The sequence below is a fragment of the Oncorhynchus nerka genome, linkage group LG22 (genome assembly GCF_034236695.1).
Source record: "Oncorhynchus nerka isolate Pitt River linkage group LG22, Oner_Uvic_2.0, whole genome shotgun sequence".
Classification (NCBI taxonomy): Eukaryota; Metazoa; Chordata; class Actinopteri; order Salmoniformes; family Salmonidae; genus Oncorhynchus; species Oncorhynchus nerka.
Window position 1 is genome coordinate 58,956,089 of NC_088417.1, and position 21,140 is coordinate 58,977,228.

At 41.8% G+C, this 21,140-nt stretch overlaps 1 protein-coding gene across 1 annotated transcript in view; it reads right to left on the minus strand.

The window, feature by feature from the left end:
- LOC115105412 (opioid-binding protein/cell adhesion molecule homolog) overlaps positions 1–21,140 on the minus strand; it is a 399,656-nt gene that overhangs the window by 226,390 nt on the left and 152,126 nt on the right. The window contains 1 exon segment of the mRNA XM_029627437.2: positions 16,510–16,585. Within this exon segment, the coding sequence (XP_029483297.2) occupies positions 16,510–16,585 (76 nt within the window).

Genomic DNA, 21,140 nt, shown 5'->3' on the forward strand with positions numbered 1-21,140 from the left:
AGTACATTCAGAAAATATTCAGACCCCTGTACTTTTCCCACATTTTGTTACGTTACAGCCTTATTCTAAAATTGATTAAATACATGTTCATATAATATATGTTCAATCTACACACAATACCCCATAACAAAGCAAAAACAGGTTTTTAGAAATGTTAGAAAATGTATTAAAAAGGAAGAACAGAAATACCTTATTTACATAAGAATTCAGACCCTTTGCTATGAGACTCAATATTGAGTTCAGGTGCATCCTGTTTCAATTGATCATCCTTGAGATGTTTCTACAACTTTATTGAGAATCCACCTTTAGTAAATTAAATTTATTGGACATGATTTGGAAAGGCACACACCTGTCTATATAAGGTCCCACAACTGACAGTGCATTTCAGAGCAAAAACCAAGCAATAAGGTCAAAGGAATTGACCGTATAGCTCAGAGACAGGATTATGTAGAGGCATAGACCTGGGAAAAGGTACCAAACAATGTCTCCAGCATTGAAGGTCCCTAAGAACACAGTGGCCTCCATCACTCTTAAATTAAAGAAGTTTGTAACCACCAAGACTCTTCCTAGAGCTGGCTGCCTGGCCAAACTGTGCAAATGGGGGAGAAGGACCTTGGTCAGGGAGGTGACCAAGAACCCGATGGTCACTCTGAAAGAGCTCCAGAATTTCTCTGTGGAGGTGGGAGAACATTCCATAAGGACAACCATCTCTGCAGCACTCCACCAATCAGGCCTTTATGGTAGAGTGGCAAGACGGAAGCCACTCCATAGTAAAAGACACATGACAGCCGGCTTGGAGTTTGCCAAAAGGCACCTAAAGGATTCTCAGACCATGAGAAACAAGATTCTCTGGTCTGATGAAACCAAGATTGAACATTTTGACATGAATGCCAAGCGTCACATCTGGAGGAATCCTGGCACCACCTCTACGATGAAGCATGGTGGTGGTGGCAGCATCATGCAGTGGGGATGTTTTTCAGTGGCAGGGACTGGGAGACTAGTCAGGATTGAGGGAAAGATGAACGGAGCAAAGTACAGAGAAAAATATTATACATTTGCTCCTGAGCACTCAGGACCTCAGACTGGGGGCGAAGGTTTATCTTCCAATAGGACAACGACCCTAAGCACACAGCCAAGACAACGCATGAATGGCATCGGGACAAGTCTATGGATGTCCTTGAGTGGCCCAGCCAGAGTCCGGACTTGAACCCGATCTAACATCTCTGGAGAGACCTGAGCAGCGACAATCCCCATCCAGCTTCAGAGGATCTGCAGAGAAGAATGGGAGAATCCCCCTAAATACAGGAGTGTCATAACCAAGAATACTTACGTAAATGTGATATTTTAGTTTTTTATTTAGTTTACATTTGGCAAAGAAAAATAATTTTCCTTTGTCATTATGGGGAATTGGGTGTAGATTGATGAGCAAAATGGCACTCCCTAAATGCAGGTGTGCCAAGCTTGTAGTGTCATACCTAAGAAAATAATCGAGGCTGTATTCTCTGCCAAAGGTGCTTCAACAAAGTACTGAGTAAAGGGTCTGAGTAGAATGTACATTTTATAAATAATGAACCTGTTTTTGCTTTGTCATTATGGGGTATTGTCTGTAGATTGATGAGGGGAAAAAAGTATTTATTCAATTTTAGAATAAGCATGTAAGGTAACAAAATGTGGAAAAAGTCCAGGAGTCTGAATACTTTCCAATTGCACTACATGCACTGAGCTTGTCTTGATGCTTTAAGCACACTGTGTGATTAAATAATTAAGACAGACAAATGACGAGAGGCAGAGCGACCACAATTGATTTGATTGGGCCGGGCTAGCTGGGCACAGACTTGCTGCCCTGGGTTTAAAAAACATTGACAGCCTGTGTGTACCCATTGTCTACCAACTCTATGAGGCCATAAGCAAAGAAGAAAATGCTCTCCCAGAAGCAGCGCTCCTATTGGCCGGGGACTTTAATGCAGGCAAACTAAATCAATTTTATCAACATTTTACCAGCATGTCACATGTGCAACCAGGGGGGAAAAAAATCCTAGACCACCTTTACTCCACAATTAGAGATGCATTTGGCAAACAAAGCTCTCCCCAGCAAATCTGAAAATATTTCTATCCTCATGATTCCTGCTTACAAGTAAAAACTGAAGCAGAAAGAACCAGTGACTCGCTCAATACGGAAGTGGTCAGATGACACAGATGTTACTCTACAGGACTGTTTTGCTAGAACAGACTGGAATATGTTCCGGGATTCATCCAATGGCATTGAGGAATACACCACCTCAGTCATCGGCTTCATCAATAAGTGCATCGATGACGTCGTCCCCACAGTTGTACGTACATATCCCAACCAGAAGCTATGGATTACAGGCAACATCTGCATCGAGCTAAAGGCTAGATCTGCCGCTTTCAAGGAGCGGGAGACTAATCCGGAAGCTTATGAGAAATCCAGCTATGCCCTCAGACGAGCCATCAAGCAAGAAAAGCGTCAAGATTGAATCTTACTACACCTGCTCTGACACTTGTAGGATGTGGCAGGGCTTGAAAACTATTACGGACTACAAATGGAAACCCAGATGCGAGCTGCCCATTGAAGCGAGTGTACCAGACGAGCTAAATGCCTTTCATGCTCGCTTCAAGGAAAGCAACACTGAAGCATGCATGAGAGCACCAGCTGTTCTGGATGACTGTGTGATAAAGCTCTCGGTAGCCGATGTGAACAAAACCTTTAAACAGGTCAACATTCACAAAGCCGCTGGGCCAAACGGATTATCAGGATGTGTACTCAAAGCATGTATGGACGAACTGTCAAGTGTCTTCACTGACATTTTCAACCTCTCCCTGACCGTGTGTCTGTAATACCTACAGGTTTCAAGTAGACCACCATAGTCCCTGTGCCCAGGAAGCGAATGTAACCTGCCTAAATGATTACCGCCCCGTGGCACTAACGTTAGTAGCCATGAAATTATTTGAAAGGCTGGTCATGGGTCACATTAATAGCATCCTCCCGGACACCCTAGACCCACTCCAATTCGCATACCGCCCCAACAGATGCACAGATGACACAATCTCAATCGCACTCCACATTGCCCTTTCTCACCTGGACAAAAGAACACCTATGTGAGAATGCTGTTCATTGACTACAGCTCAGCGTTCAACACCATAGTGCCCACAAAGCTCATCACCAAGCTAAGGACTCTGGGACTAAACACCTCCCTCTGCAACTGTATCCTGGACATACTGATGGGCTGCCCCCAGGTGGTAAGAGTAGGCAACAACACATCTGCCACGCTGATTCTTAACACTGGGGCCCCTCAGGGGTGTGTACTTAGTCCCCTCCTGTATTCCCATGACTGCATGGCCAAACACGACTCCAACATCATCATTAAGTTTGTTGACGACATGACAGAGGTAGGCCTGATCACCGACAACGAGACAGACTATAGGTAGGAGTTCAGAGAACTGGCAATGTGGTGCCAGCACAAAACCCTCTCCCTCAATGTGAGCAAGACAAAGGAGCTGATTGTGGACTACAGGAAAAGGTGGGCTGAACAGGCCCCCATTAACATTGACGGGGCTGTAGTGGAGCTGGTCGCGAGTTTAAAAGTTCCTTGGTGTCCATATCACAAACAAACTATAATAGTTCAAACAAACAAACACAGTCGTGAAGAGGGTAAAACAATACCTTTTCCCCTTCAGGAGACTGAAAAGATTTGGCATGGGTCCCCAGATCCTCAAAAGGTTCTACAGCTGCACCATCGATAGCATCCTGACCGGTTGCATCACCGCCTGGTATGCTCGGCCTCCGACTGCAAGGCGCTACAGAGGGTAGTATGAACGGCCCAGTACATCAGCTTCCTGCCATCCAGGACCTCAATACCAGGCGGTGTCAGAGGAAGGCCCTAAAAATTGTCAAAGACTCCAGCCACTCTAGTCATAGACTGTTCTCTCTGCTACCGCACGGCAAACGGTATCGGAGCGCCAAGTCTAGGACCAAGAGGCTTATAAACAGCTTCTACCCCCAAGCCATAAGACTCCTGAACAGCTAGTCAAATGGCTTCCCAGACTATTTGCATTGCCATCCCCTCTCCCCACTACTGGCACTCTCTGTTGTCATCTATGCATAGTCACTTTAATAACTCTACCTACATGTACATACTACCTCAACTAACCAGCACATTGACTCTGTTACCGGCACCCCCCCTGTATATATTGTTATTTTTTACTGTTTCTCTTTAATAAATTGTTCCTTTCACCTCTTATTCTTATCCGTATTTTTTTGAAACTGCACTGTTAGATAGGGGCTCATAAGTAAGCATTTCACTGTAAGGTTGTTTTCGGCGCATGTGACTAATACAGTTTGATTTGATTTAATTGTGCTGAACCCAGGAAGATTAGCTGCTGCCTTAGCAGATCCCTAATAAATAGAAATACAAATCCACATTGATTGAAGTGGATTTAACAAGTGACATCAATAAGGGATCATAGCTATCACCTGGATACACCGGGTCAGTCTATGTCATGGAAAGAGCAGGTCTTCATAATTTTTTGTACACTCAGTGTATTGCTAGTATTACTTTGACATTTCGCTAGGCAGACACATTTAACTTCAATTTGTTAACTTCATATCTTCAGCCTGATCTAATGGCTATTGTATCATGTTTTAGATCTTCAAGTAATGGCGATCTGAGTGGGACTCAATACAAGGTAAGACATGCATTATAGTTACTTACGGCCCAGATATACCAAAAGATACAGTACAATAAGAAAATGATCAACTCCCCCCTATGAAATTGACTGGACTCAGTTCTACACAATCTACAACATTCAGGAACGGCATTAAACACTTGAATATTGGCACTGGACTAGATTTTATGCAATAGTTCTGAATTTTGATGCTACAAGGTAAGATTCAGATGTCTAGCATTCTAATTCCACCTTTTTATTTTTCCACGTTTAGTAAAACTCCCTTTGATCACCACAGTTACCCACACTTTTATGTGAGTGGGTGCTGAGAACTTCCATGCAACAACATTAATTTTGCTATGCTGGAGTCTGCTGTACAGTTATTGTTGTATTTCAGCAAGATATCTTGGGATGCCGTGCTCAGAGAAGCTCATCATGCAAGGCCATTGGATGCAACTCCAACTGGAGTGAAGATATTCCCACTATCAAATGATTACCGCCATTATTACATCATGTATACAACATTCTCATGCTTGAAAGAGGTGGATAGATAAATGCTAATTTTCTGATGTACATCATTAGGTTGTTGAATGTTCGTCTCACTGTTATGTTTTACTTCACCATGGCCTCAGGAAGAACTGCTCATACAGACTGACTGTGCAAGATCTATTGGAGAATTTCATGTATAGATGTATCGACTGTAGATTTCCTGCGCCTTGGACCTCTGTTGGTTTGGAAATTATCAGGTTTCAGGTAAGAGCCAAGTGCAGACTGTGTTGAAGTAACAATGTTTATTGAAATAACAGGGGCAGACAAATGACAGGGCAAGGCAGGCAAGGGTCGATAATCCAGAGTAGCGGCAAAGGTACCGGGTGGCAAGCAGGCTCAGGGTCAGGCAGAGGTGTCTTTAATCCAGAGGAGGGCAAGGTACAGTTCGGCATGCAGGGTCAGTCAGAGTGATCAGGCAGACGGACTCAGAGTCAGGACAGGCAAGGGTCAAAAACCAGGAGGGCAAAAAAAGAGAGACTGGAAAAATCAGGAGCTGAGACACAAAACGCTGGTTGACTTGAACAAACAAGACGAACTGGCACAGACAGACAGAAAACACAGGTATAACCCAGGGGATAAGTTGGAAAGATGGGCGACACCTGGAGGGGGTGGAGACAAGCACAAGGACAGGTGAAACAGATCAGGGTGTGACAGTGTCATGACGTTGCCCTATTGGGTGAGGTTTATGACTCCCCCATAAATACCTTTCTCCCTTTCCTCTCCACTCTACAGAATGGACTCTTGGAAAGTCCTTTGTTAACATAGAAATGTGGTAACATCAAAAGGTTGGGGAATGGAAAAAAATTACCCTTTCTCAACCAGTTGAAAGTGTCCTTTGGCACTTAAAGAATATGTCAGATCAGTTGGTGTCTGGGACATTATATCTAATGATAGGATTACATAAATTGTATCTTGGAAAGTCTACACATTCTAGATTCTATCAGATTCACATGGAATTGTTGTGCATTTGAAATGTTTCAAAATGAAACTATTTGTGAAAAGATTACATTTAATTTTAGCTTCCAAATGAAATAATTGTTTTCATAAGTAAACTATACTCCCTCAGTGGCCACGTCCAAGCGAACAGACATCGAACAGGAAGTCAAACTCAGTTCCCGACGACGTGAGGACTGGTGTCCATACGGTTAACTTGTTATGGCTGCATACCCAATATTGGGATTGATATGACAACTACCAGTGAAAATAGAGGCTGCCAAATTCAAACCACAGAAATCTCATAATTACAATTCCTAAAACATACATATGTCTTATATCATTTTAAAGCTATTCTCGTTGTTAATCCCACCAAAGTGTCTGATTTCAAATAGGCTTTTCATCGAAAGCACTAAAAACGATTATGTTAGGTCTCCACCAAACCACAATAAGCACAGCCATTTTCCAGCAAAATATAGCATTCACAAAAAGCATAAATAAAGATAATCACTAACCTTGAATTATCTTCATCAGATGACACTCATAGGACTTCATGTTACACAATACATACATGTTTTGTTTGATGAAGTTCATATTTACATTGGCGCGTTAGATTCACTAGTTCCAAAAACATCAAGTGATTTTGCATAGCCACATCATTTCAACAGAAATACTCATCATAAATGGAGATGATAATGCAAGTTATACACATGGAATTATAGATATACCTCTCCTTAATGCAACCGCTGTGTCAGATTTTTTAAAAAGTTTACAGAGAAAGCAACCCATGCAATAATCTGAGACGGCGCTCAGAACAGTAGCCAAATTAGCCTCCATATTGGAGTCAACAGAAACCAGAAAATACACGATAAATGTTTCCTCGGATGGGGCCACAGTGTCTCCTGCCCCCTCCTGTCTCAGCCTCCAGTATTTATGCTGCAGTAGTTTATGTGTCGGGGGGCTGGGGTCAGTTTGTTATATCTGGAGTACTTCTCCTGTCCTATTCGGTGTCCTGTGTGAATCTAAGTGTGCGTTCTCTAATTCTCTCCGTCTCTCTTTCTTTCTCTCTCTCGGAGGACCTGAGCCCTAGGACCATGCCCCAGGACTACCTGACATGATGACTCCTTGCTGTCCCCAGTCCACCTGGCCATGCTGCTGTTCCAGTTTCAACTGACCTGAGCCCTAGGACCATGCCCCAGGACTACCTGACATGATGACTCCTTGCTGTCCCCAGTCCACCTGGCCATGCTGCTGCTCCACTTTCAACTTCCACCTGACTGTGCTGCTGCTCCAGTTTCAACTGTTCTGCCTTATTATTATTCGACCATGCTGGTCATTTATGAACATTTGAACATCTTGGCCATGTTCTGTTATAATCTCCACCCGGCACAGCCAGAAGAGGACTGGCCACCCCACATAGCCTGGTTCCTCTCTAGGTTTCTTCCTAGGTTTTGGCCTTTCTAGGGAGTTTTTCCTAGCCACCGTGCTTCTACACCTGCATTGCTTGCTGTTTGGGGTTTTAGGCTGGGTTTCTGTACAGCACTTTGAGATATCAGCTGATGTACGAAGGGCTATATAAATACATTTGATTTGATTTGATTTGATCCTTACCTTTGATGAACTTCATCAGAATGCAGTCCTAGAAATCTCAGGTCCACAATAAATGCTTGATTTGTTAGAAAATGTCCGTTATTTATGTCCAATTAGCTACTTTGGTTAGCGAGTTTGGTAAACAATTCCAAAGTCACAAAGCGCGTCCACTATAATGTGACGAATTGTCCAATAGTTCCGTAACAGTCAGTAGAAACATGTCAAACGATGTACTGAATCAATCTTTAGAATGTTGTTTACATATATCTTGAATAACGTTCCAACCGGAGAATTAGAATTACTTCAGATGAGCGGTGGAACGCAAGTCCTTCCCCTGTGAACGCATGGTCCACTCATGGCTGTGGTGACTATTTCCTGTGTCAATCGACCCCACTTCACATTAGAGTCAATCAGATAAAGTTCTATTGACATCTAGTGGAAGGCGTAGGAAGTGAAAACTGATCCATATCTCGCTGTAATTTCAATGAGACCTTGGTTGAAAATCTGCCACCCCCAGAAAAAAAACGGAAGTGGAATTTCTCAGGTTTTTGCCTGCTATATGAGTTCTGTTAGACTCACAGACATAATTCAAACAGTTTTAGAAACTTCAGATTGTTTTATATCCAATTCTAGAGCGGATATGCATTTCTTATCATTTAATCAGTCAGAGACACGACAACAGAAATTAACATTTTCTGGTTGTATTATTTGATGGAATGTTAGTAATAAATAACCCCCCCCCAAAACGTTATATCCCTCCGGATATGGTGCATGGAAATGTGTGTGGTCTGCGGAAGTTTCCCAACCCCAGTCCTCCAGTGCCCCCAACAACACACATTTTTGTTGTAGCTCCGGACAAAAAACACCTGATCCAACTTTTTTAGGACTTGATGATTAGTTTACAAGTAGAATAAGATGTGCTTGTCCGGGGCCACAAAAACATGATGTACTGTTGGGGGTACTTGAGGACCGGAGTTGTGAAACACTGGTCTACTGCACCAGCCTCAGATGTTCAGTCACTTTTGTATAGTCTAATTATCCCCTTAGTGTCTGTCATCTTGATTTAAATGAATGCCTTCACACATTCATTTGAATTCAGATACAGCCCTACTTTGTAAGCGTCTATTCCAATGTTGATTGTTCGGATATTTTGATTACTTTTTAATATACACTACCGTTCAAAAGTTTGGGGTCACTTAGAAATGTCCTTGTTTTTTAAAGAAAAGCACAAACTAGACACTAATGTACTTGTACTCTTGCTCAGTTGTGCCCCGGGGCTTCCCACTCCTCTTTCTGTTCTGGTTAGAGCCAATTTGCACTGTTCTGTGAAGGGAGTAGTACACAGCATTGTAGATCTTCAGTTTCTTGGCAATTTCTCGCATGGAATAGCCTTCATTTCTCAGAAAAAAATAGACTGACGAGTTTCAGAAGACAGTTCTTTGTTTCTGGCCATTTTGAGCCTATAATCGAACCCACAATTGCTGATGCTCCAGATACTCAACTAGTCTAAAGAAGGCCAGTTTTATTGCTTCTTTAATCAGGACAACAGTTTTCAGCTGTGCTAACATAATTTCAAAAGGGTTTTCTAATGATCAATTAGCCTTTTAAAATGATTAACTTGGATTAGATAACACAACGTGCTATTGGAACACAGGAGTGACGGTTGCTGATAATGGGCCTCCGTATGCCTATATTCCATTAATAATCTGCCGTTTCCAGCTATTTTTATTTTTTTTACCTTTATTTAACTAGACAAATTCTTATTTTCAATAACGGCCTAGGAACAGTGGGTTAACTGCCTTTTTCAGGGGCAGAACGACAGATTTTAACCTAGTCAGCTCGTGGATTCGATCTTGCAACCTTTCGGTTACTTGTCCAATGCTCTAACCAGTAGGCGGCAGCTACAATAGTCATTTAGAACATTAACGTCTACACTGTATTTCTGATCAATTTGATGTTATTTTAATGGACAAAAAATGAATTTCTTTCAAAAACAAGGACATTTCTATGTGACCCCAAACTTTTGTACAGTAGTTTATATTTTTTCTGTATTTGGTTACTGTACAAGGTGTGCACCTTATATTGTTCTGAATTCCTGTTGAATTTATGTTCAACTCATGGGATGGGGTCTGTGTGATATGAAGTGTTTCCTACTAAACATCCTTTTTTCAGGACCCTGTCTTTCAAAGATAATTCATAAAAATCCAAATAACTTCACAGATCTTCCTCGTAAAGGGTTTAAACACTGTTTCCCATGCTTGTTCAATTAACTATAAAACAATTAATGAACATGCACCTGTGGAACGGTTGTTAAGACACTAACAGCTTATAGAAGGTAGGCAATTAAGGTCACAACTATGAAAACCTAGGACACTAAAGAGGCCTTTCTACCGACTCTGAATAACACAAAAGGAAAGATGCCCCTGCTCATCTGCATGGATATTCCTTAGGTATGCTGCAAGGAGGCATGAGGACTGCAGATATGGCCAGGGCAATAAATTGCAATGTCCGTACTGTGAGACGCCTAAAACAGTGCTATAGGGAGACAGGACGGACAGCTGATCGTCCTCGTAGTGGCAGACCACGTGTAACAACACCTGCACAGGATCAGTACATTGTTCATTTTATGGCGCAGTTGTTGAATCTTGTTATGCTCATACACATATTTACACTTGTTAAGTTTGCTGAAAATAAATACAGTTGACAGTGCGAGGACGTTTCTTTTCTTGCTGAGTTCATGTAATAAACTGAACTGTTAAACCTTGTCTTTAATCAAGCCAGGCACCTGTTTCAGAGAGGGATGGCAAACCTGAAATTGGATGCAAAGGCATTGGTGACCCTTTTATCTTTGATTAAACTTGGGTGGTAATACTTCCGAGGTTTTAATTTCAAACTAAAATTGCTCATTTAATTTTACACGTGCCATAATTTTTTAGCACATGTAAAATCAGACTAGGTATGCACTGGTCGATGAGTACCACTATTATTGCATTTGAATTTGTATGCAGATATGTTGTTTGTAAAATGGTTACATGGCAGTTATGTGTGGTAGGGTAAAGTCACCACAACTACTCCAACCCAGGCTGTTACCCCATTGTCTAGCACCCACCTAGGTATGACACAAAACATTTACACCACATTCATCACTGGCTATGACAATGGAGAGGTGAAGAGTGAATGGTGCTAATCAGCAGACCAGAGATGATTAGCTGGCCAGTGGTATTAGGGCCAGGTTGGGACCTGTGGTTAACACATGTACTCTTTAGAAGTATCATAAGATATCTAGTAACCCCAGATTTAGGACTTCTGTTAACATCTCAAAATGTCACCCTTGCAGCCCTTTGGGCAAGAGTGCCCCTATTGTTGCCCTTTGGGCAAGAGTGCCCCTTATTGGTCCTCCAACACCACTTCAAGCAACAACTGGTGCCATATGTATCAAGTGTCTCAGAGAAGGAGTGCTGATTTAGGATCATTTTTGCCTTTTAGGTCACAATGAATAAGATTTCATGCACAGGGGGGACCTGATCCTAGATCAGCACTACTATTCTGAGACTCTTGATACATACAGCCCCTGGTCTCCCATCCACAGATTGACCAGGCCCGAATCTAGATAGCTTTAGTCAAAATGTGCAGCATATTCAATGTGAGCAGAAATACTGTTATGATCATCTCCATACTTTGGAGAAATTAGGTTCAGTGACATTTACTTTTGTTTTTAGCCATAGCTTATAAAATATGAGGGTTACTGATGCAGTCTAGTTAACTATGCCGTCTCGAAGCACTGCTTATTCTGCAACAGCTTTCCCCCACCAGCTTCCTAATGTTATTTTCAGACTGATCACTAGAAATAGATGGGTGATTTGGGACGTTTGAAAAGGTCCCCAGAACGTCGATATATGCCTCACGAAAAAGTATTGCCCAGCACTGGGAGCAAACTCGTGATGCTCAGAGCCGGAGCTTAGACCACATGCTAGTGGTCACAACGAGTTCACAACGCTCTAGCAAGCCGCAATAATACTTGAAGATACTTGATTGTGATAGCACGTCATTTTTAATTACTTTGTTTTAAGCCTTCCCCAAACCATAGCCAGAACTTTAACCTCTCAGACTAAAAACTTAAACCTTTGAGTTGTTTCTGTTTAACCCATTACAGTCTAAGCCCTGTCTAGGGAGGGGGGTCATTTTGATATTTGATTTTGAATCTTAAGACCCCTTTGGTATCCCCAAAAATATATTTAAAAAATAATTGATGAAAAATTGTATTTAGCCTTACTGCTATTAGCCCATAGAAACATACTGAATAAAATATCCACTACATGGAACAACAGAAAGTTCCCCCCCCAAGAAATCCAAATAAACTTTGTTCTTAAGTGTCTGTCCTATATCTGAGAGATTTATGAAAGATAAGGGAACATTTGTTATTTTTTTATACATGTATTTAACCCCTTATTTTTTGTCACTAAACAGACTCCATATGTACCATACATTTTCTCAACTGGTACCGGGGGACCTTCAGACGAGTCTTGTGAGGCCTGTGGGCATCCTAGAGCACATGTATGTGTTCATGAGAGTCTCCGCCTTCCACCGAGGGGTCATGTTAGTGTGTAGCCCAAACTGTTCGGATGCTACAGACAGAAGTTGGCAGATCGGCTGTACCGACTTCAGATGAGTCGCAAGAGGCTTGAGGGGGTCGGAGAGCAAAACTTAGGCCAGACCACTATGCTACAGCCGATTTTGCGAAAAGGCCGATTTTCGTGATGTCTCATGGTCTGACAAACACTGCAGCTCTGTCACCTTTCACCACAGATGTGGAAGTGTGACATTGGCGGATGCGGTGGATTAAGACGCTTCCAATGCAAAAAGATATCTCTAGCTTAAACTGACGGGGGCGTGGATATAGACTCTCGGGGGTTAACCCTGTAACCATGCAGAATTAACCCTGTAACAACGCAGAATGAATACGTCAAACTATTTCGAAGGAAAATCATAAGATCATGTTGGTTATTTTATAGTACCACAGCCCAATAGTATAGCAGAAGCAAACTGAAAAGTGTTTGAAATGTTTTGATGCAAAAATGGAAGACAATGCTTTTATTTTTTACCCCTTTGTATCCCCAATTTTGTCATATCCAATTGGGTAGTTAGTCTTGTCCCATCGCTTCAAGTCCCGTACGGATTCGGTAGAGGTAAGGTCGATAGCCATGCTTTCTCAGAAATACAACCCTGCCAAGCCGCACTGCTTCTTGACACACTGCTCGCTTAACCCGGAAGCCATCCGTACCAATGTGTCGGAGGAAACACTGTACAACTGGTGCCAGTGTGCATTCGCCCGGCCTGCCACAGGAGTCGCTAGAGCACGATGGGTCAAGGACATCCTGGCTGGCAAAACCTTCCCCTAATCCAGAAAACGCTGGGCCAATTGTCCGCCGCCTCATGGGTCTTCCAGTCGCGGCCGGCTGCGACACAGCCCAGAATCTGTAGTGACGCCTGGATCTGGATCTGTAGTGATGCCTCAAGCACTGCAGTGCCTTAGACCGCTGTGTCACTCAGGAGGCTCAACCTAATGTTGTTTGGCAGCAACATGGGATTCATTCTTAGCATTTTGACAGGTTACACTCCCTAATTGCATATTCTTGGGATAAACAAATTCTAGGCACAGTCCAAATGTAAATACTGTAGATTCAGATGAAATGTGATGGCTTATACAGTTTGGCAAAAAAAGTATTTAGTCAGCCACCAATTGTGCAAGTTCTCCCACTTAAAAGATTAGAGAGGCCTGTAATTTTCATCATAGGTACACTTTAACTATGACAGACAAAATGAGAAAGAAAATCCAGAAAATCACATTGTAGGATTTTTAATGATTTTATTTGCAAATTATGGTGGAAAATAAGTATTTGGTCACCTACAAACAAGCAAGATTTCTGGCTCTCACAGACCTGTAACTTCTTCTTTAAGAGGCTCCTCTGTCCTCCACTCGTTACCTGTATTAATGGCACCTGTTTGAACATGTTATCAGTATAAAAGACACCTGTCCACAACCTCAAACAGTCACACTCCAAACTCCACTATGGCCAAGACCAAAGAGCTGTCAAAGGACACCAGAAACAAAATTGTAGACCTGCACCAGGCTGGGAAGACTGAATCTGCAATAGGTAAGCAGCTTGGTTTGAAGAACTGTGGGAGCAATTATTAGGAAATGGAAGACATACAAGACCACTGATAATCTCCCTCGATCTGGGGCTCCACGCAAGATCTCACCCCATGGGGTCAAAATGATCACAAGAACGATGAGCAGAAATCCCAGAACCACACAGGGGGACCTAGTGAATGACCTGCAGAGAGCTGGGACCAAAGTAACAAATCCTACCATCAGTAACACACTATGCCGCCAGGGACTCAAATCCTGCAGTGCCAGATGTGTCCCCCTGCTTAAGCCAGTACATGTCCAGGCCCGTCTGAAGTTTGCTAGAGAGCATTTGGATGATCCAGAAGAAGATTGGGAGAATGTCATATGGTCAGATTAAACCAAAATATAACTTTTTGGTAAAAACTCAACTTGTCGTGTTTGGAGGACAAAGAACACCATACCTACTGTGAAGCATGGGGGTGGAAACATCATGCTTTGGGGCTGTTTTTCTGCAAAGGGACCAGGAAGACTGATCCGTGTAAAGGAAAGAATGAATGGGGCCATGTATCGTGAGATTTTGAGTGAAAACCTCCTTCCATCAGCAAGGGCATTGAAGATGAAACGTGGCTGGGTCTTTCAGCATGACAATGATCCTAAACACACCGCCCGGGCAACGAAGGAGTGGCTTCGTAAGAAGCATTTCAAGGTCCTGGAGTGGCCTAGCCAGTCTCCAGATCTCAACCCCATAGAAAATCTTTGGAGGGAGTTGAAAGTCAGTGTTGCCCAGCAACAGCCCCAAAACATCACTGCTCTAGAGGAGATCTGCATGGAGGAATGGGCCAAAATACCAGCAACAGTGTGTGAAAACCTTGCGAAGACTTACAGAAAACGTTTGACCTCTGTCATTGCCAACAAAGGGTATATAACAAAGTATTGAGATAAACTTTTGTTATTGAACAAATACTTTTTTTCCACCATAATTTGCAAATAAATTCATAAAAAATCCTACAATGTGATTTTCTGGATTTTTTTTGCCTCATTTTGTCTGTCATAGTTGAAGTGTACCTATGATGAAAATTACAGGCCTCTCTCATCTTTTTGGCACAATTGGTGACTGACTAAATACTTTTTTGCCCCACTGTATGTCATTACTCCAAATAGCAGACACCAAGGGTACAGCATCTGTGCCATCTGTAAATCAGAATATACTTGCATACAGAAATGTGTAGATGGTATTAAGATTGTATCTAAATGTTTATGATTTAAATCAAATCAAATTGTATTTGTCACATGCGCCGAATACAACAGGCGTTTACCATGACATGCTTACTTACAAGCCCTTAACCAACAATGCAGTTCAAGAAATAGTAAATAAAAATCTTGTCAATCAAAAAGTAGTACAATAAATGTACATATCAATAATGAGGCTATATACAGGGGGTAATATACAGGAGTCGAGGTAATTTGTAAAGAGACTATGCATAGATAATAAACAGCGAGAAGCAGCCGTGTAAAAATGAAGGGGGCGTGGGGGGCATACGTACAACCCTCTGTAGTGCCTTACGGTCAGATGCTGAGCAGTTGCTATACCAGGCAGTGATGCAACCGGTCAGGAAGCTCTCGATGGTGCAGCTGTATGACGTTTTGAGGATCTGAGGACCCATGCCAAATCTTTTAGTCTCCTAAGGGGGAAACGGTGTTGTTGTGCCCTCCTCACAACCTTCTTGGTGTGTTTAGACCATGATAGTTTGTTGGTGATGTGGACACCAAGGAACTTAAAACTCTCGACCCACATAAGAGCCACTTTTCCTTCAGTCACCCCAGGCATGAATACAGAGTTTGACAGCTCTACTCCTCTGAATTTAGTCTTACATGATTTGGGAGATTCAGATAGAATTTGATCACATTGTTTTCCCTCTCTAATTTTTGTGATTTAGCTGACACTCTTAACCAGAGTGACACTCTCTCTCTGAGTGTATACATTTTGGTCCCCATGGGAGTTGAACCCACTATGCTGGTGTTGCAAACACCATACTCTACCAACTGAGCCACTTGGGGGTCTCTCTCTCTCTCTCTCTCTCTCTCTCTCTCTCTCTCTCTCTCTCTCTCTCTCTCTCTCTCTCTCTCTCTCTCTCTCTCTCTCTCTCTCTCTCTCTCTCTCTCTCTCTCTCTCTCTCTCTCTCTCTCTCTCTCATATATATATATATATTTTTTTTTTGTGTGGTTACAAATAGTCAAATGTATTCCATCCTGAATAATCCAAATGTTTGCCCTATTCAATATACAATATAACATTGCATTAAGATCAGCTGACGACCCCATCCCCACCCCCACATAGATAAGAGTATCCCAGCAGCCCACAGCATCCTTAAAAATACCTTAACCCGAATCAATAACATGGAAGGACAATTAAACTTGCTTGAGATGAATATATGAGGTAGTTATTTTTTAAATCTCTTACAAATAATAACACTATCACATACCTAAACATCACGCTTGCAACGTACATTTGTGGATATAAAGACGACTCCGTAATGAATTCCAAAACACTTTGACTAACTATAGACCACCACGCAATATGGCACGATTCAACAAGCCAATAAGGTATACATTAAATTACTTACTTTAAGACGGCGCTGTCCCCTTGTCTGACAGTGATGTTGTCCTTTGAAAAAGAATCCCCGCTCCTCGCTGGCACTCCTGCAGGTACAAGGAATAGCAGTCTTAGACCGATGACAATAAGGCATTTCCAAGGCGCCACAAAATAACCATAAATGCCCATTTTCCGTCACTGCTCAACTTCCACGGAAACTTGAATGTCAAATATTCCTTGCTCGGTGCAAAGTAGGTACGGCCACAGCAATTCGACTCCACTCAATATGCTGTTGTGGTGGTCGACCTCTATTTCTTTGCCTCAAATAGAAGGTGAGAATGTGGCGTGTTATCGTTCAATATAATAAAGTAGGCAATATCTGCGGCTCCAGTACTCTTGGATATCTCCAAGAAATGTCCAGCAGCTACAACAGGCGATGTGTTTTTTCGGAAAGCTGATGTAGGCTAGACTGTCTCCCCTGCTCTGTGTATGTTATTTGTACTCGCCAAGAGATGGATGATCGCGCAAAGATGCATCAGCAAAGTCTCCACTTGGGTAGTTCTGCCGATAGCCTACAGCACAACACTGCAGTGACTCGTAAAACAAGTATGCTCTGAAATCAGGTGTGTATTCTTATTTGTCAAGTAGACTACATAAACTAAATCCACCAGACAGCCAGCTCCGCGGAATCAAGTGAAATCACTCCTTCATAATGAGTGTGTGCCTTGCGCAGGCTAGTCAGTGCTCTCAGGCGCGCATTATACAACTGTGAACCATCTGCGCAGCATCCCTACTCCCGCTATTTTTACCACCCCAGTGGATGATCAAGCAAGCGATTTGTATTGATAAATCTATAGGCTGTGTATATACTTCTATATATCCTAGTCTGCGTTATAATGGCAATAACCACCACAATTAATAGGCCAATCGGGTTGCCTAAATCATTAACATAATGCAGTCAATTATTTGAATACTGTATTGGGAACGCTTAGCTAATCAACTGACATGTACTCACTTTAACATATCAATAATGATCTATGCTCTACTGAATAGTATAAGTGGAAGGCTATACTATTGTGTGTGTGTGTGTCTGCACATGCGTGTGTGTGAGATGGGGGGGGGCGTGTATTTGGAGATATATTTCATAGTTTATTTTCAAATACTTATAAAACGTTGTGTACATTTAATGCTTAAATAGTATCGGAAAGAGATTTTGTTTAGTGTGTGCAGCTCATTCCTGAAATGTATATTTGTAGCCCTAGACATACTGTCAATGTTGAAATTACACAATGTTTGGTCCCAGTGAAGTTTGTGAGTAAATACATTTGACCTATACCTGCAGTAGGTACCATGCATAGGTTTTTGCAATGTACGGCATGAGCTGGTTGTTGAATAGCTCTACCCAAACATCGTTCCATAGCATTATCATAAGCACTTATGTGTCCTCCGGGTCTTGGCTGCAAGTAACCCTATTCCTGGACCTGTAGGTTTTCCCTCCAACCCTAATCTAGCGCACCTGATTCTAATAATTAGCTGGTTGATAAACTGAATCAAGTTAGTTACAACTGAGGTTAGAGCGAAAACCTACAGGGGGGTAGCTCTCCAGGAACAGGATTGGAGAGCCCTGAACTAGGGTATGCAGTGCACATCACTGCGCTAGGAGAAGTTCGCAATGTTATTATAAGCATGTTATTCCATCCCAGATCACATATTAACACACCCAAAGCATTGCCCTTCTAATTTCATCCACGGAAATATGCATGTTTGTATGCATGAGGGTTGATTTGGCAGCCGGAGCCAGGGATATAGGGGTCACTGTTTGTTTTGACATGCACACAGTCCCTTGGATTTACTGAGGCGGTGTTCAATTTATTATAAGGTTGTTAGTGGGCGAAGTATGATGATGACCCCATCCGAAGAAATTGGGCTAAGATAAGAGTTAATTAAAACTCTATCTAGCCAGTGATGCAACCTGAGCATGGTCTGCTTGCACAACGTCCACATCAAACTCAATGGCTTTTTAATTAAAACCCCTCATGCTGACCTCAGCAAATCTAAGATATGTGTTCTTAATTAACGTGGGTTGCTAGGTAGGGGGGAACATCTCGGTGAAACACGTATTTCCAAAACACCCCCAGCTGATTAGGGTGACAACATGTTGTGATAGACTTACTATAACATCAGAGCTGTTTATCAGCTTGAACAGCCTCATGTTAATTAAAAGGCCTACTCTGTGATATTTAGACAGTCTGGATAATGTACATTAATTATACAGTATATACAAATATAACTTATACATACCCCATGCCATGAGCTTTAGGCAACTGTCTAACCCCACCATAACCCAAAATATAATGACGTTCTACATCCCTCAACTTTATAGCAAACCAAGTGGCAGGGTTGTGGTTTTACTCTTTTTCGAATTGCATAGTGGGCCTTTAAGCTACAATATATAGGGCGATGGAACATTACATTTTTAACTATATGGCTGAGTCTACCATTTCAATGACCTGTGGGTTAGGAGTAAATTCACAGGTATATTTAGGAAACTTACAGTACTTTTAAAGAGTCTTTAGTCACAGTAAGACTGTGTAATCCAGAGGAAATGATTTAAGCATATGGTGCCCTTCAATTAATTGAATGTGCAGTCATCTTCTTTCTGAATTATCAATAGCTCTATTCACTCAGTTCCCTGGAGAGATATTCAACATAGATATGCTGATACCTTGTATTAGGTAGGCATGGCTCATCTGACCTTTATATGACTTCCCTAGGAGGAAATGACATGCATGCTAACTAAAGTATCATTGATACTGAGCCCAGTCAATGAAGGCCTTGACCTTGAGCTCAACTCTGAATATGGCATCATTTAAGAATTTGCTGTAATTTAGACTAAACATGCAAGAAACATGATTTTTTGGCAAAATGTTTGAAAATAAACATTTGTCTGCATATGTAACTTTTGAAGGCTCAGTAATAAAGCGGTACTTTTTGAAGGCTCTAGCGATTTTTCCAAGCTATGCAGTCTACATTTATTTTGACAGTAGGCAAAGCATGAAATATATCAGCACATTGGTGGGTACACGGCCTGGTGAGCACTATAGCAAATGAAAGTACTTATTTATTCCTAAGAAGTCCAGGGACAGAGAGAATGGTGGTGTTCGTTCACCCTGAAAGGGCCTGCACACAGTACTTCTTGTGCAACAGTAAATGTTGTTTTTCCTCATCTGTGATTATGCTTAGTTGGGTGGAAACTCAGCTGTCATCCTAGGATGGATTCCACTCCCTTGAAGGTGAATGCATTTTAGATGTAATTTCCATCAAAATGTTACTCAAATGAAACTATAATCTCGGGATGGAGGGAATCAACCTCTGATAACATTTGGAATGGCAAAGTGAGCAAAAATATGCTTAAATGGTCAAATATTTCAAAAGAGATGAAGAATAATTTCGTATGGATAATTGTCCAAATTCAAGAGAAGACATTGCAGTTTTGGGCAGCTCAGGCAATCGGCAGAGACTATTAATAATGAATGACCATTCTAGGCCAATATAATGGCCCTATATCGGACCACACTGACAAGCAGAGCCCACACTCATGATAAAAGCCTTGACCCTCAACCTTTTCTTTTGCTGGTTTTGGGGCATCTTCTACCTTAAGTTGCTTAGAGGTTCATGTTGTTTCTCATAATCAGCAGAAACATACTCCCATGGTAACTGCATGTAGCACGCCATGCTAGGCCTGAAGGCACTGTAGAAATGTTGATGATGAACGAGTAAGACTACACAATGTTATTTACCGTACACTTGCTGTGGCCATACTAAGCTTGCAGATGAACATCAGATTTATGCATAACTGGTCTATGTGTTAAGGTAATGTATTTATTGAGAAGGCATTTCTTATTATGACATTGTCAGAAATATGACCCTCCCCCAAAAAGTTATGAAAGCGAAAGTTTGTGTGAGATGAGAAAATTGGCAGGATGGCCTCGAAGGCTTCCCGTAGGAGACGTTTCTGTTTGAAACATTTTGTCTACTTGTAGCATGTTAGAAAAAGTTTGAAAAGAAGACTCTTTGCAGATAAAAAGATGGGAAAATTACTGTCTTGACAGTACTGGCCAACATGAATTGCTCTTCTCTGCAGTTGGAGACAAACTTTGTCCTGACCATTTTAAAACATAGTATTTACAGTAGTAGGATTATTTTGCCTCTGTGTGATGCTAACACACTTCACACACTTTTTGTGGTATCAAAGCTGGCAACACGGACATGGTTCCAATCGTTTTTTCATCATTCCTTTTTCCTGTGTTTCATGTAGGTTTTCCTGATGTGACGTTTGGGTAACCGTGTAAATCTCTCTCACACAAGGTGACTTTTGTCAATATATTTGTCTCTATTTACTCTCAGATTTGAAAATCTTAATTAGCATCAAAGTAGACATCATGCAAGACTACAAATCCCTGCAGGCTCCTGCACTTTATCGCTAGCTGACACCTTTGCTGTCAGCTGGCAAGCTAGCTACCTTGACCCAAAACAAAAGATATGTTGAACAATTTCATTTACTGTTCCATCATTTATTTAAATAATATTGGTTGGCTTATTTATGCACTCAATGCAGTCAAATATTATGCAGTCAAATATTTTCAATGTTCCATGAATGCT